Genomic DNA, 14,118 nt, shown 5'->3' with positions numbered 1-14,118 from the left:
AGGTCCAAAGCTGACTACTTGCTTCTGTCTGTGTTCTCTTTCACACCACTTCCTTAGTACAGGCAGTGCCTCTGCTTTAAAGACTGTCACAGTCACAACCCAATGCATTTCAAATTAATGACAAAGCCCCCTTCCACCTTTCCACCAGGACTTTCACAGAAGTTGAAGCAGCACACAGTAAGGTTCAGCACTCCCAGGGGGCAGCAGGATAAACCAACAATTCTACCTCATACCACACATGCCCAAGAATTTTCCAGAAGCAGAGACCTGGGAGAATAATCTTCAGAGTCTTTCACTTCCAGGCCACAGGTTCCAATCAGAACCAGACCACAGTGACTGAAAAACCATCCTCATGAGCTGCAGCCCCAGATGAATGATTCCCTGTAAAGCAGGTTATGTAACCCCTTCCTGCTCCCTCCTGGGCTGGATTCCATCACTGACATGCACTGGGACCAGCCCTCCTGTGGCAAGCAGCTGCACACCGGGCACCAGCACCACTCCTGCCATCCTCTCATGCTCTACTCCCGTGGGGCTTGTCCCCTGCCAGCCCAGTGCCCTCGGTGCCTGCTGCACAGCACAGGCTGCCACCAGACGTGGCTCCAGCTGCTGCTGGCACGAGTCCCAGGGGAGCTGAGCACACTGTTTGGGAACTGCTCACTTCCATGTTGCAGTGAAGCAATTCTGCCTTGCAGAAATGAGGATGATATTCCCCCTGGACACTGCACTTGTGCCTTGTGTCAGCCAGCACAAACATACCTGACACCCCTCAGCACTTGCTGGCAGGACAGGAGCCCTTGTTCTCCCAGAGCAGGAGATGTACAGTGAGAGGGCACAAACCCACACCCCCTTCCTTTCAGAGCATTTCTGAACACCGACACAGCAGCTCTGCTCCTGCTCGGCCCAGTCCACTCTTCAAAACTGAAAAAAGAAACTCTGCCTTCCTGCCCCAGAGACATGGGACTCTAGCAGGTGAGTGAGGACAGACAGGCAGCCCCATTAAACAGCCTGAGGAGGACAAGAAAACCAAAGGCTGTTTTAGTGCAGCCCAGAGCTGCCCCTAAATGTGCACTTGCCACCCCAGAGAGCAGAAGTGCTGGGAGCATCCCTCTGCCTGGGACACAGCTCTCCTCTGCCTGACCACACAAGCACTGGCAGAGTGGCACTGAGGAAGAGGTGTCAACTTACGTGTATCAATGGTCTCCTGGATGGGCATGAAGCCTACAGGTAAAGTGTCCTTGATATCAATGAGCTTCATGTCCACCAAGACGTTGCCTAAATGACTCTTTGGAGAGAGAAAAGAAACAGTTGATTATGACAATGTCACCAAATTAAACCCCAGATCTTCCCACCTGCTGAAGCCTGAGATGCCTTCATTGTATCTGACCACAGCTTTAGAAATGGTAGGAACACACCAAGGCAACCCTTGCACGTGTCCTCTTGGCAGGAACCAAACAATGACTGACTAGGAAATACCAGACAACTTTCAGCATTCAAAATTCTAACACCTCATCCACTGCCATACTTCCAGATCTTTGGAAGCACAGCCAAATCCTTCCTTTTGTAGGCACAGCAGCTTGAAGTGCTACTTTCACCAAGCCATCCACTGAGCAGGTCGCCTCAGTTCTTACACACTCTACATTTACAAGAGCAACTTGACATTTCCATGACAGTAACAGCGAAAAGCATTACAGGATGATGGCTTATGCACACAGAGCCAAAGTTATTACATGCATTAGCTAATTAGTACTGAATAGACAGGGTTCTAGCTCCAAATGCAGCGCACTCCAGAAGAACAGGCCATTTGGAACAACAAACTTCATTTAGAGTCCATATGAATTCTGAACTCATGCCTTGTCCTATTAATCAAGGCTTGAAGAGCTCAGAGCCCAATTCAGAGTGACAGCCTCCACAATGGTTTAGAGACCAGATTTTCTTTGCGGTTTGTGATAAAACCAGCACTGCTGCCAATAATCTGGGGTCACATATGAAAGAACAAATTTCAGGTACTGCACAGCCTTTATAAACACAACAGGGCACAATTAAAATTTAATTCCAAGTTATCCAACTGTGTCATTGAGTTTTACTGTTACGGGTTGCAAAGTACCTCCTTTAGTTTTTATCTGGTAAGAATTTTTCAGACAAAACTGTACTGATTATTTCACTGAAATTCTTACAAAACACTTAAATTTGCAGGCTCTGAAATAAGGGGAGGTCAGGAGCGAGTTCATTTTTGGGAGGTCCTGCATTCTATGGTCAGCTCCTGACCAGAAGGGTAGGCAGACCTGCAGCCCTGTCCCACCAGACACAAGTGTGGCACACATCTCTGCTCACGTGAGGGGGCCAAAGCCATGAGCCCCCACATGCCCATCGTGTCCAGGGCATCTTGGAGCAAGCTATGCTGCATGCTGCCAAGCCTGAATGTGTCACTTAACATGGTCCTGGCACAGCAAACAGCAGACGAAGCAGTTGCTGCTGATTCATCTTTCATGTTTTATTTATTTAAGCTGTCTGTGTTACATCAGCGGCAACTTTCTGCTGAACCACCAACCCCTGTTCAATCAGCAGCAGACAGGTAGAGAGGTGTCTCCAAGGAGCTCATCAGCTGCTGGAACCCCAGGAGTCAGCTCTGCCAGGTGCACAGCAGAAAAGGGGACAAAGCTGTGAGAGCCACCATCCAGGGCCTCCCCACACTCTGACACAGCAATGTCAGATGCTATAAACTGCTGAGAAGGATGATTCTGCTAAACAGGCACTGCAGACTGACTCTGCTCTAACCTAGATGCCTGAGCTGCATTAACTCTACTAACTACAACATTGTTCTTTAGGAGAAAAGAGTTCCCAGCGTTTTGACAAACACAAAAGGAACCCCTGAATGGTAAAACTCCCAACCCAAAGAGCAACACATCAGAGGGAGAGAAGCCTCCCACCTCCTTTCCTCCCAGATGGGGGAACTGAGGCCCCTTAGCCCCCAGATGCCCCCAGCAGGGAAGCACGTCATTTATCCCATGTGGTCAAGAGGACTGAGGGAAGGGGAAACTTTTGCTTTAATTTATGCCTCATCAATACGAAGAAAGTACTCCCAAACCATGGTGACCCCAGGGTTCCTGCCAAAAGTCCAATAGGCACCACCTGAGGGTATTTACACCATCTCTGCAGTCAGCAGCTACTCCTGTCCTGTAATTATTTCTGACAACTTCAAATTTTAGGTAGCGACCGATAAACCTAATACTCAAATCAGCACAAACCTCTTTAAAGCCTTCCTGCCTACTCTAGGGCTGCTATTCCTGCAACTGCACATACTTCAGGATGAACAGCACAATTGTTGTCCATCCACTCCCGGAAGTTGTATTTCCCATAGCTCTGGAGCTTTACTTTAATCAAGACGTAGGCAGGGAAATGGATGGAGTAAAGGTCAAATGGTGGGAACTGGCAACCCTCAGCTCTACTGCCAGGACCCGTGAGCAGCCCCTGAAGCTGCCATCACTTTTCTGTTCCTGTCACAGTGAAAGCACAAGTACAAAATGGTACTTCCAGACACTGCCAGCTGAGTGGCCGAGAATATCCAAAGCACGACCAAAAGCAGGATTACCCACTAGATGGAGTGCATTCATTGCAGAAGTCAACAGTTCCTCCAGAAAAAAAGAAAGTTTTCACAGTGGCCTCAACCAAAAACACAGCAGAATGCATGAAGCTCTTGCTGCACACGGTCTCCTCTCCTCCACAGAAAGTGTGGGCAGACAACTGCTGCTAATCACGAAGTAACTCATACTTAATAGTCAGAACAGATTACAAGAATGTGGTAGCATATGCACAACGTGGGCACATTTTCAAGAATCAGCACCAAAAACCAACAAAGCAAGCAAGCTAATCCTTCAATAACATATCTGTGATGCCCCTGGATTCAGAAACCAACATTTTCTTCACCACCACTACCTACATCGTCTGTTTCTTGAGGGATTTGGGTTACACATCAATCAGGACCATGAGTGTGCAGCACTCGTTGCTGCAGCAGGCAATGAGGGTGAGAGGCTGCTTAAATGCAAACGTTCCCTTTTGTGCTTCTTTTATTGCAGAAGATTTTGTCAGCAATTTCTTTCCATGAGAAACACACACAAAATGCAAATATTCTGCCATTGCACTTTGCCTCCTTACTCACCCGAACTCAGCAGAATGCCTGCTTGAATTATAATTGGCTCCATAAAATGAATCATCGTATGGGTAAGCACATACCAGGCACAGATGCAAATCACACAGACAGTCAACAAATGGACTTACATTCTCTTTCGAAAATGATCTGGTGAAGCACAGGTACCGTGTGACCTTGGATTTAAACAAGCCATCTTTCCACAGGTCAGCATCCAAGCCATCTGCTGTTTGTGCAACCTGTAAAGAAGAGACAGAGGGAGAGAGGAGACATGTGAGCCAAGATAAAGTTAATACATGTGCAGTACTTCTTCCTCAGACCTCTTCTAATTAACAGCAGCCCAAACTTTCACAGCATCTCATTAGTTTCTTCGCAAGGTGCAGTGCAAAGAACTTTCAAGAGGAGGTACAAAAAGAAGTTCTAAAAGTGCTGTCTCTCAGGAGACCCTTGATTAAAGATGCTCTGACAAAGGCTACTCTAATGAGGAAACTGCAACTTCAGTTACAGTCTCCAAACAATAGTTTGGAAAAGTCAGCACATTGAGGCATTCATTACCACTCCACACACAAGGGCACACACACCGGGCATGCTGCGAGGGTCCGTGGAGACAGAGCACAGAAACTGACCCATCCCAGGACTATTTTCATGGAAAGCCAAGGAATTCTGGCTCCCAGGTCAAAAAGCTGCTTCCAAGCAGGCTGAGGAATCCCTGGTCACTGGTGGATTTTAGCAGCAGGGCTGCATGCAAGACACAGCCCGCAAATGTCCCTCTCCAATGCAACCCCGCATCCAGCCAAACTGATAGCACATGATGGTGCTGGTAAGGAAACAGACCCTGGACCCTCCACAGGAGAGACAGCATGATGTGCAGGAGAAAATCTCACTGCTAGCTGATTCAAGGAGTGGGCAGGAGGCAGCACCATGCACTGGGGAAGGGCTCTACTCTCAGCAGCTGAGCACTCACCACACACAGAGCAAGCTGGTAAGAGCCCTGGCCCCAAAATGTTTGTTGTAAGAGAGGAGGCAAGAAGGCAAACACAAGGAGAAGGGTAGAAGAAACAAGATTACCCCATCAGACTAACACCCAGCTGGCATTTCCAACAGGAGACTCCAGCATGCTCTGAAGCTCCACAGAAGCTGAACTTCTGCCTAATGCCTCTCAGAGGGGGCAAACTGCTCCACAGCAGCTCTTGTAATCACACCGAGCCAGCCCTTGGCCCCAGAGCGGCCTGGTAACAAAGAGCTGACACTTGTCACCTTTGCACCCATGTTTAGCTGAGCAGGGACTGCGCCGGGCACAGGAAGCCAGAGCTGTGTGCTGACAAGGCCTCCCATTCCCCCGAGTGCAGCAGACAGACACGAGACAGTCTGATCAAAGCAGCAAAGTGCACTGACTGCTCCCTGAAGCTTGGCAACTGCTGCTCACAAGGAGCCCAGCTCAGGCCAAGCCATTGTACAGCACACACAGCTTTTGTGTTCAGGCTCTGCAAAGAAACATGCCTGATTTTTAAACAGCCACATTTTACAATAGGATTTGGGCAAAATTTTTTGCTTATTTGAATTCTTTGAATTCAAATCTTTCCTAAACGGATAGTTTAGGAATATGTAAAATCTACAGGCATCTTCCTCTGTGATGGGTAAGTCAGTCCTAGTGAAAAGATATTCAGGAAACAGTCTGTTTGGGAAAACTGCTGGCATATAGGGATGGTTAGCTTGAACTCCAAGCCAGGAGAATGCAAACATGAATGAACTTGTCAGAAAACTCACGGGGAAAGAAAACAGAGCCATATAAACAGGAAACTTCTTGCATCACCTGCTGGGCTCCTGCAAGCAAGGAGAAGCCCCAGCAAATCTCAAAGCAGAGCTGTGCCTGACCAGCATGCCCTCAGGACAGGAGCCAAGTCCCCAGCAGACCAGGCCAGCAGGACAGGCACTGCAGAGCCCCAGCTTGCCCAGTCTTTCTTGGCTGAGAGGCAAGGAACGTGCGAGACAGAGGATCTGGCACCTGGCACCGGGCACAAGGAATGGTCCTGCTCCTCATGCGGCTGGGGGAGACACTCCTCACTGTGAGCTACAAACAGATGCACTTGACAGAGTGACATGGTGTGACCCCCCAGTAATGCAGGGTGACCTACCTGCCGCACAGCCCTCAGGGTAGGGTTACTGCACCACTGTCAGGTCTTTGGCAAGCGGGTCCCCTAAACCTCCTGCCCCACAAGGTGATCTGCCCCTCTGGCAAAGTCAGGGCTGCTCCTGCTGGGTCTGCAGCTTGCTCAGGCACTGCCCCAGAGCAAACCCCACCACGGAGCTGGTGTTCAGCCTGCAGCAAAGAACACAGCTGCACAGGAACCACACCTCCCTCCTGTCCCAGGCTCCTGCCTCCCCCCTCTCCTCCCCACCCAGACACTCAGTCTTGCCTGTTTGGTTGGATTTTCAGGAATCTAAATTCAGACATTCTGCATATTTTGGCAAAATCAAGTCTTTGGTGCTTTAGCTGTGAAAAGGCCTGGCCAGTTATTCCAAATGCCAACAGTGCATTTGTTTTCTAAGCAGACACAAAGGCAATAGAGATTATGGAGTAACTAAAGTACTACAGAGGAAAAAAGGTCTCTGTCCCATTTGCCAGGACATCCCCCCAGGCACTGCCGCCTGCCATCTCCAGCTGGGCAGTAGGCTGAGCCCTGGGGCTCCATGTGAACCTGGGAAATGGACCTGGACATCTATAGGCATTTCAATGAAAGGGAAACTGGTAAAGCCTATAAATAACAAAGGTGTCTCAGAAAGAGCTGGTTACTTCATTGCAAAACTTGAAACCATCAGTGAAACGACATGAGAAAATACTTCCCCATGCAACTCTGAATCCACCTGGAGAACTGAATGCTGCAAGATGCAGCAGTGACACACAAAGCCACTGGATCCCTAAGGGGACTACAACATGCCAAGAAACACTGCTGTGAATGCTTCCCAAAAGATGAGTGTGGCTCTCCTTTCCAGGGTGCAGTGTGCGCCTCTTACTATGAGGGCTCTAGGGAGCACACTTGTGGGATGAGCTGCCAGAGCTGCCTTCCTCAAGGCTTTACAGCAATCAGCTCCCAGTGCCTCATTAAGGAAATTGCATACCTGCAGAAACACAGCTCCCAAGACCACCCAGCTCTGCACATTGCCCATGTCTCAGAACACGATTTCTCTGCTGTGCTGAGCACTGCGTTTGTGCATTCAGCTTCACACTTTTGGGGGGCCAGAACAGGTTCCAGAGAAGTCATGGAGAAGTGGCAAACTGGCACACCACACAATGCTCCAGTGCACTGACTCACAGACCAGCCACCTTCACAAACACCCAGGCAAGAGCAGCACACTCGTGCCACTGCCCCTGTCACATCAGCGTGGCACCCAGCATGGCCCCTTGACAGCAGGTGCTGCACAGGGGACAGGACACCAAGGGTGGCTGCAGCGCCCAGGCACACTGCTGGGGTGGTAAGCTGACACGTAAAGTGAGGTGGCAGCCGTGCTGGGGGAAGGACAGCGCACAGCAGGCACTGCCCCACGCCCGCTCCAAGGGCAGACAGTGCTCCTTGTGAGCAGACAGGGAGGCAGCAGAGCCAGAGCAAAGGCAGCTCCTCGCTGTGCCCTGAGGAGACAGCGACCCACATTCACCAGCATTACACCACCACCATAATTGGATTATGCCACAGGAAGACTCTTTTATCTTGTTTAGTTTAAACTGCGTTAGCGCTGCAACTCCCCATTAAGCCACAGGCAGGCTATCTGGGGTGAGCTGCTCTCTGCCCAGCCATTTAGGCAAAATGCAATTCTGTTATCAGAAGTCTCACACTGTCCCGTGCTTCTTTATCAGGGCAAGCAGCTAATTACACAGCCTGGCTCACACAGGTAATGAGCACTTGGAAAAACACAGTAAAGGTAAAAACCTCCCAGGTCTTTAAGGAGCTTTTTCACAATGCTCCCCTTGTGTCCTTACTTCAGCCTGATCCATTTTGTTTCTTCAGACTGAACAAGGTATGAAATCATCCAGAGCTGAAGAGGTGTGAGCAAAGCTCAAGTCAGCTGGCTTCCACTCCTACCATACAAGCTGTGAGGCTCTGGAAACCCAAGGTGTGATATAACACAGTTGGAGCATAATACATAGAAAGGCAAGCAGGTGAACTACAGACCAAATCTTTCTCTATAGATCTCTGCAAAGTCAGTATTTTATATTCCACAGTTTGGGACACTGATCTATGAGTAGAAACATCCTGCCGTTGGTTACACAGCAACTAATTCAAGGAACAAGCAGCTGTTGAACAGCAACCTCCCTTTATCTGTTCACACATTCATCGACCCTGTATCCAGCAGCTTTTTCCTGCTGCCATTCTTCTGCCAAACCTTAGTTTAGAGGTTTGCATTCTGCCTGTCAAAATCATCCTTGCCATTTCAGCTGGATGCAAAATTCTTTGATTCCCTTTCTGGAGTTTCTCATCATCATTGTGTAATGCTGATATGTGGGATTAAACAGCTGATGCGGGATCCATTTATTTAGAGATAGAATTTGTACAATACTTAGGACTCCTTCAGGATGAATGTTACTAGGATTATTAAATTTGCTTGCCATTGTGGCCAGCTGTTTCAGTAAACCCCTCCTCCAGGAAATTAAGCTCCTCTGGAGTGGCAAAGATGAAGAGGCAAATTTACACCCACCACCCTCTGCTGAAGGAAAGCACCAAGTGCTGTGGGCTGAAAGGTGCGCAGCTGACTACCAAATGACTCCTCACAGCACAGTTCAAAGGCATGTTCTCTCTCTCTGTGCTCCCAGCACAGTAAAGGCTCATTAGTGCAGCACCAAAGTATTAAGTGCAGCAGCTCAGAGAGCTCTACTTACAACGTCATATCCAGTGGGTGCTCGGCTGCGGGAGGCCAGCACGCCGACACCGGTGATGGGATCCATCGGCAGCTCGGGCAAGGCATCCGAGAGGTCTCGCACCTCAGGCATCATGGACTGCTCCTGGAAGGAAGGAGCAGAATTAAAGGGCTGCCTGCTGGGCACCACACCCCAGCAGAAGCCAGAGAACCAAGAGCACACATGCATGCCACAGTGCCTGTGCTGACACACCACAGACGGCCAAGGTAAACACAGGATTAGGCCAGACACACCTTCTGCACTTTCATTTGCTTTTGGTAAGAGAGTATACTTGTGGGCACTACTTTGCAATGCCAAATAGGTTTGAAATTTGGGCTGGCAGCCTCTGAGACTCATTTTGTTGCTTCCATGGGCTGGTCTCCATCTAGCAATGACAGAAAAAAATCCCTTCTCTTCCAAAAAGAGAACAAATTTCATCCCCAAGCCAGGCTGGTTGAAGCAGCTCTGTCGTTTTAAACAGCAAGAAATCTGCTCCTAATGGCCTTAGAGGGAGGTTCCCCATCCACTATGGGTGTTAAGACATGCTGGGGGCTCCCCTTGAGTCCTCAGTCCCATCACACGCCAGTCAGCCAGGCTGATTTCAAGGAGCAGCACAGATGTCTCTGGCGCTGGATGCAGAACAACACTGGCTGCAGGGAGCCCCAACACCAGGAACACAGAGGAAGCACAGGGTGGGCTGGCACAAAGCAGAGAGGCCTTGAGGAGGCCCGAGCATCTTCCAAAAGAGACACATCACCGAGAACGTCAAGGGAGGGAGATATGCAAAAAGGACAGAAGCAGGTAAGACCAACTAATTTTGGAGGGATGCTGCTGCAGGAAGCAGGAGGAGAGCACAAGAAAGGCGCTGAAACAACTGAGGTGAAGGATGGGGAAAGGTGCCACTGCCTCAGCATGTGGCTCCTGCAGAGGCAGCCAGTCAAAGCAAGTCTTCTCTGGCTTTCAGGCAGGAATGCCCCAGGAAACCGCCCCACGCACCCCAAGACAAAGGGCAGTGCTTTGTGGAAACAAGCATCACTGCTGCACAGCCAGACAAGCCGGGAACCAGAGCTGCCTAATTCAATTCCCTCCTCAGAGCAATCAAACCCCAGCATTTCTAGGCCATTTAGATGGCTGGTTACTTACTGCTTCTAGAAAAGGCAGAGGTGAGTACTGGTGCCAGTGGAATTGGGTTTACACTTCACAATGCCCAGTCTGAACAAACATCGTGCTGCAGGCAATAAAAAAGAGCAAGTCTGGGCCCTAAGTAAATAATAATAATGTCACATGAACAGCCAGACTACTTGAGGAGTCCAAAACAGGTGCTAGTGACCAGTAGTGGTGCAAACACTACTGCTGATGAACCAAACAGGAGAGAGCTCTGCTTTAGCACCAGTGTGCTGAACACGCATCCAGCACACAGAGCAAAGCAAACCCTCTCCACTCCCAAAGCAGCTCAAACCTTCGAGCATGATGGCAAGTGCAGCCTGAGCCCCAGGGGCTCCCCCTCCTCTCCCAGCAGGCTCCCTGTCCTCAGGGTGGGCGAGGAGCACAGGACCCTGCTGCAGGAATGCTGGAGGCACTGGCACGGCCATGACAGACCCTGTGCCAATGCGTGTGCCACCCCACAGCTCATCCAGAGACCTCGCAAATAACACAGAACCTCAAACATACAGCATGGAAGAAACGTAACGTGAATTTAACAAAGAGCTTACAATCTGTTCTTCATGAATGTTTTCTGAAACTTCAAGTCACTCAATAGTCTGGTGACTTCTTACTACATATTGGGAGGAGCTGGGAGGTAATGAATGCTGACGTAAGCTTCTCTTAGGCCATTTTGAGCTGCAGTCCAGGTAAATGATGATATTCCCCAGCGTGTTAAGAACACTACACGGCAGGCTCCCACCCAGCTGCAGTGGCACTGCAGGGAAGCAGCTCTGCTCACAGGGTGCCTCTGGCCCCCACCAAACACACCCTGGTGAAGTGCCTGCTGCTGAGCGCTGCCCAGGCCGCGTCTCACCGTGCTGGGGCCTGTGGAGGGAGGCCCAGCTGCCCCGGCAGGAACCTGAGCAGCTGCCAGCTCAGCCTGGGCAAGCCTGAGGATGAGGGGGTCCCCGGCACCATCACAAAAGGAGGGGTGGGTGCTCCAACCCACAGCGTGGTGCCTCCCCCTCAGCCCGCTGGCTCCCTGTCCTCAGCAAGGGAAGAAGGACACCTTTGTGGGAGCCATTTGCAGCCCTGCTCGCAGGGCAGGGGGAGGGGAACCAGCATCAATCCTCACTTTGTGCCGGCTCACACAAAGCCCCTCTATGGCGGCAGCAGAGCTGGGCGTGGGGCTGTCTGCCTGGCCGTGACACGGCACAGCACCGGCACACGGGGTAACGTGGCACAGCACCGGCACACGGGGTAACATGGCACAGCACCGGCACACGGGGTAATGTGGCACAGCACCAGCACACGGGGTAATGTGGCACAGCACCGGCACACGGGGTAATGTGGCACAGCACCAGCACACGGGGTAACGTGGCACAGCACCGGCACACGGGGTAATGTGGCACAGCACCGGCACCACGGGGTAATGTGGCACAGCACCAGCACACGGGGTAACGTGGCACAGCACCGGCACACGGGGTAATGTGGCACAGCACCGGCACACGGGGTAACATGGCACAGCACCGGCACCACGGGGTAATGTGGCACAGCACCAGCACCCAGGGTAACATGGCACAGCACCAGCACCCAGGGTAACGTGGCACAGCACCGGCACACGGGGTAACGTGGCACAGCACCGGCACACGGGGTAATGTGGCACAGCACCGGCACATGGGGTAACATGGCACAGCACCGGCACACGGGGTAACGTGGCACAGCACCAGCACCCAGGGTAACGTGGCACAGCACTGGCACCCGGGGTAACGTGGCACAGCACCGGCACATGGGGTAATATGGCACAGCACCGGCACACAGGGTAATGTGGCACAGCACCAGCACCCAGGGTAACGTGGCACAGCACCGGCACCCAGGGTAACGTGGCACAGCACCGGCACACGGGGTAACGTGGCACAGCACCGGCACCCAGGGTAACGTGGCACAGCACCGGCACACAGGGTAATGTGGCACAGCACCGGCACACAGGGTAATGTGGCACAGCACTGGCACATGGGGTAATGTGGCACAGCACTGGCACACGGGGTAACGTGGCACAGCACCGGCACACGGGGTAACGTGGCACAGCACCGGCACACGGGGTAATGTGGCACAGCACCGGCACCACGGGGTAACGTGGCACAGCACCAGCACCCAGGGTAACATGGCACAGCACCAGCACCCAGGGTAACGTGGCACAGCACCGGCACACGGGGTAATGTGGCACAGCACCGGCACCCAGGGTAACGTGGCACAGCACCGGCACCCAGGGTAACGTGGCACAGCACTGGCACACGGGGTAATGTGGCACAGCACTGGCACCCGGGGTAACGTGGCACAGCACCGGCACCCAGGGTAACGTGGCACAGCACCGGCACCCAGGGTAACGTGGCACAGCACCGGCACAGGGCCCGAGCAGCACCTGCTGCAGCAAGGGCACCAAGCTGCCCCTGCCCAGAGAGCCCAGCACCTCCTCTGCCCCGTGCCTGCAGCCGACAGGGATGGAGGCACAGCTCCTGCCCAGCAAGCAAACCTGCTGTGGCCACTGCAGCACGGCCAGGCTCTGCCGCACCAGGCAGTCACTGGGCAGAACGACTGAGGATGCATCTGGAACAGATATGGAGCAGCAGAAGTCAGTTGCACACTGGGATAAATATTTTTGTGAACTCTGCACGGGTCAGAGGGGAGTCTCTGGCTGGGCAATCACGCAGATCATTAGTTACACTGCACTTCTCCGTGAGAGCATCAACAAAGTTTGGTTTCTCTTCTATCGAACCTTCTAATTTAAAAATGGAAAAATAAACAGTCAAAGAGGAGATTAAATTAAGGAGCAGGATTCTATAAATACCTCTATTCGGCAGCTTGTTACTTCAATTCTCTTTAGCAATGTGAGTTTGACCTGCATGCCCAGCTGCCATCACAGTGGCCGAGCACTCAGCCAGGATATGGCTCTCAGCACCCTGCAGCAAGCTGCCTGTGCCACCCGCTCCCTGCAGGGCTATTCCGGGAACAGGCCAAAACAATGAGAAGAACATTTTTCCCATCAGCTGGGAGCATGCTCCCTGGAAGTTTTCTCAGCTGTGGGGCCACATCCAGTCCCCAGCACAGCCCAGCAGCCAAAGGAAGTCAGATGTGAGCTCTGGGGCAGGAAAAAGCTTCAGAACACTGTGCGGCTGCCCAGACAAAGCCAGCGGGGAAAGAAAGTGTCTCTAAGGAGAAAGTCCTTGTGCATCCGGGCAGCACCAGCTTCAAGCAGCACAAAAGGAGGGTGGGATGGACAAGATGGACAGGATGCACTCTTGGACAAGCAGCCACCATGCTGCTGGCTCTATCCCGAATGCTTCCCAGCCCTCGAAGCAGACGTGCCTCAAGGCAGGAGGCACAGTGCCCCTGGGATCTTGATGCCCAGCTGTAGCAGAGGCCTTCTGGGACTCCACTGGCTTCTGGCACAGCCTTCTTCCCACAACCCATGCCCACAGTCACACACACCTCCCTGTCTGCCAGCACTGCCAAGTTTGGCTCTTTATAGCCTTTTTGCTTGTTCTCTCCTATTTCCTTGTTATGTCATCCGCCTTTATTAGTTTATCCTAGGCATACTTTTCTGCTGGCTTCACTGAGGTGACTGACCACACAGACTGCTGGGCTCTGGCTGGGACACATACACAGCAGAAGAACCCGCTTTCAGAAATGAATGTGTTATTGTGCGTTTCTAGACCATTTTCTGCTCTCAGTGTTCCTTTTCAACAAGTTCAGCAAGTTCAAGAGCTGGTGGGTACATGACCAGATCAGGCCTTTCAATGTGTTTGCTACAGAAACATCACGCTGCCAACAAAGTGGGTCAAGCTCTGAAGTTAAATAGCCAGGGACTTAGAAGGAGAATGGTGTTATTGTTTCTTCCTCCAACTACAAGCCCTGCACTTTGACACTGGCTTGCTCTTCC

At 51.7% G+C, this 14,118-nt stretch overlaps 1 protein-coding gene across 5 annotated transcripts in view; it reads right to left on the bottom strand.

The window, feature by feature from the left end:
* MVB12B (multivesicular body subunit 12B) overlaps positions 1 to 14,118 on the bottom strand; it is a 57,675-nt gene that overhangs the window by 41,839 nt on the left and 1,718 nt on the right. For 2 of the 5 annotated variants that reach the window (XM_066562831.1, XM_066562836.1), the window contains exons 2-4: positions 9,018 to 9,140; positions 4,276 to 4,383; positions 1,186 to 1,282 (exon numbers count right to left, since the gene is read on the bottom strand). In XM_066562831.1, coding sequence (XP_066418928.1) covers positions 1,186 to 1,282; positions 4,276 to 4,383; positions 9,018 to 9,140 — 328 coding nt within the window. Of the gene's footprint in view, positions 1 to 1,185; positions 1,283 to 4,275; positions 4,384 to 9,017; positions 9,141 to 10,178; positions 10,817 to 14,118 lie in introns of those variants that run through there. The other 3 variants (XM_066562835.1, XM_066562833.1, XM_066562832.1) reach the window with 3 other exon arrangements.

The sequence above is a fragment of the Molothrus aeneus genome, chromosome 19 (assembly GCF_037042795.1).
Source record: "Molothrus aeneus isolate 106 chromosome 19, BPBGC_Maene_1.0, whole genome shotgun sequence".
NCBI lineage: Eukaryota > Metazoa > Chordata > Aves > Passeriformes > Icteridae > Molothrus > Molothrus aeneus.
This window is presented reverse-complemented; position numbering and strand designations above follow the sequence as displayed.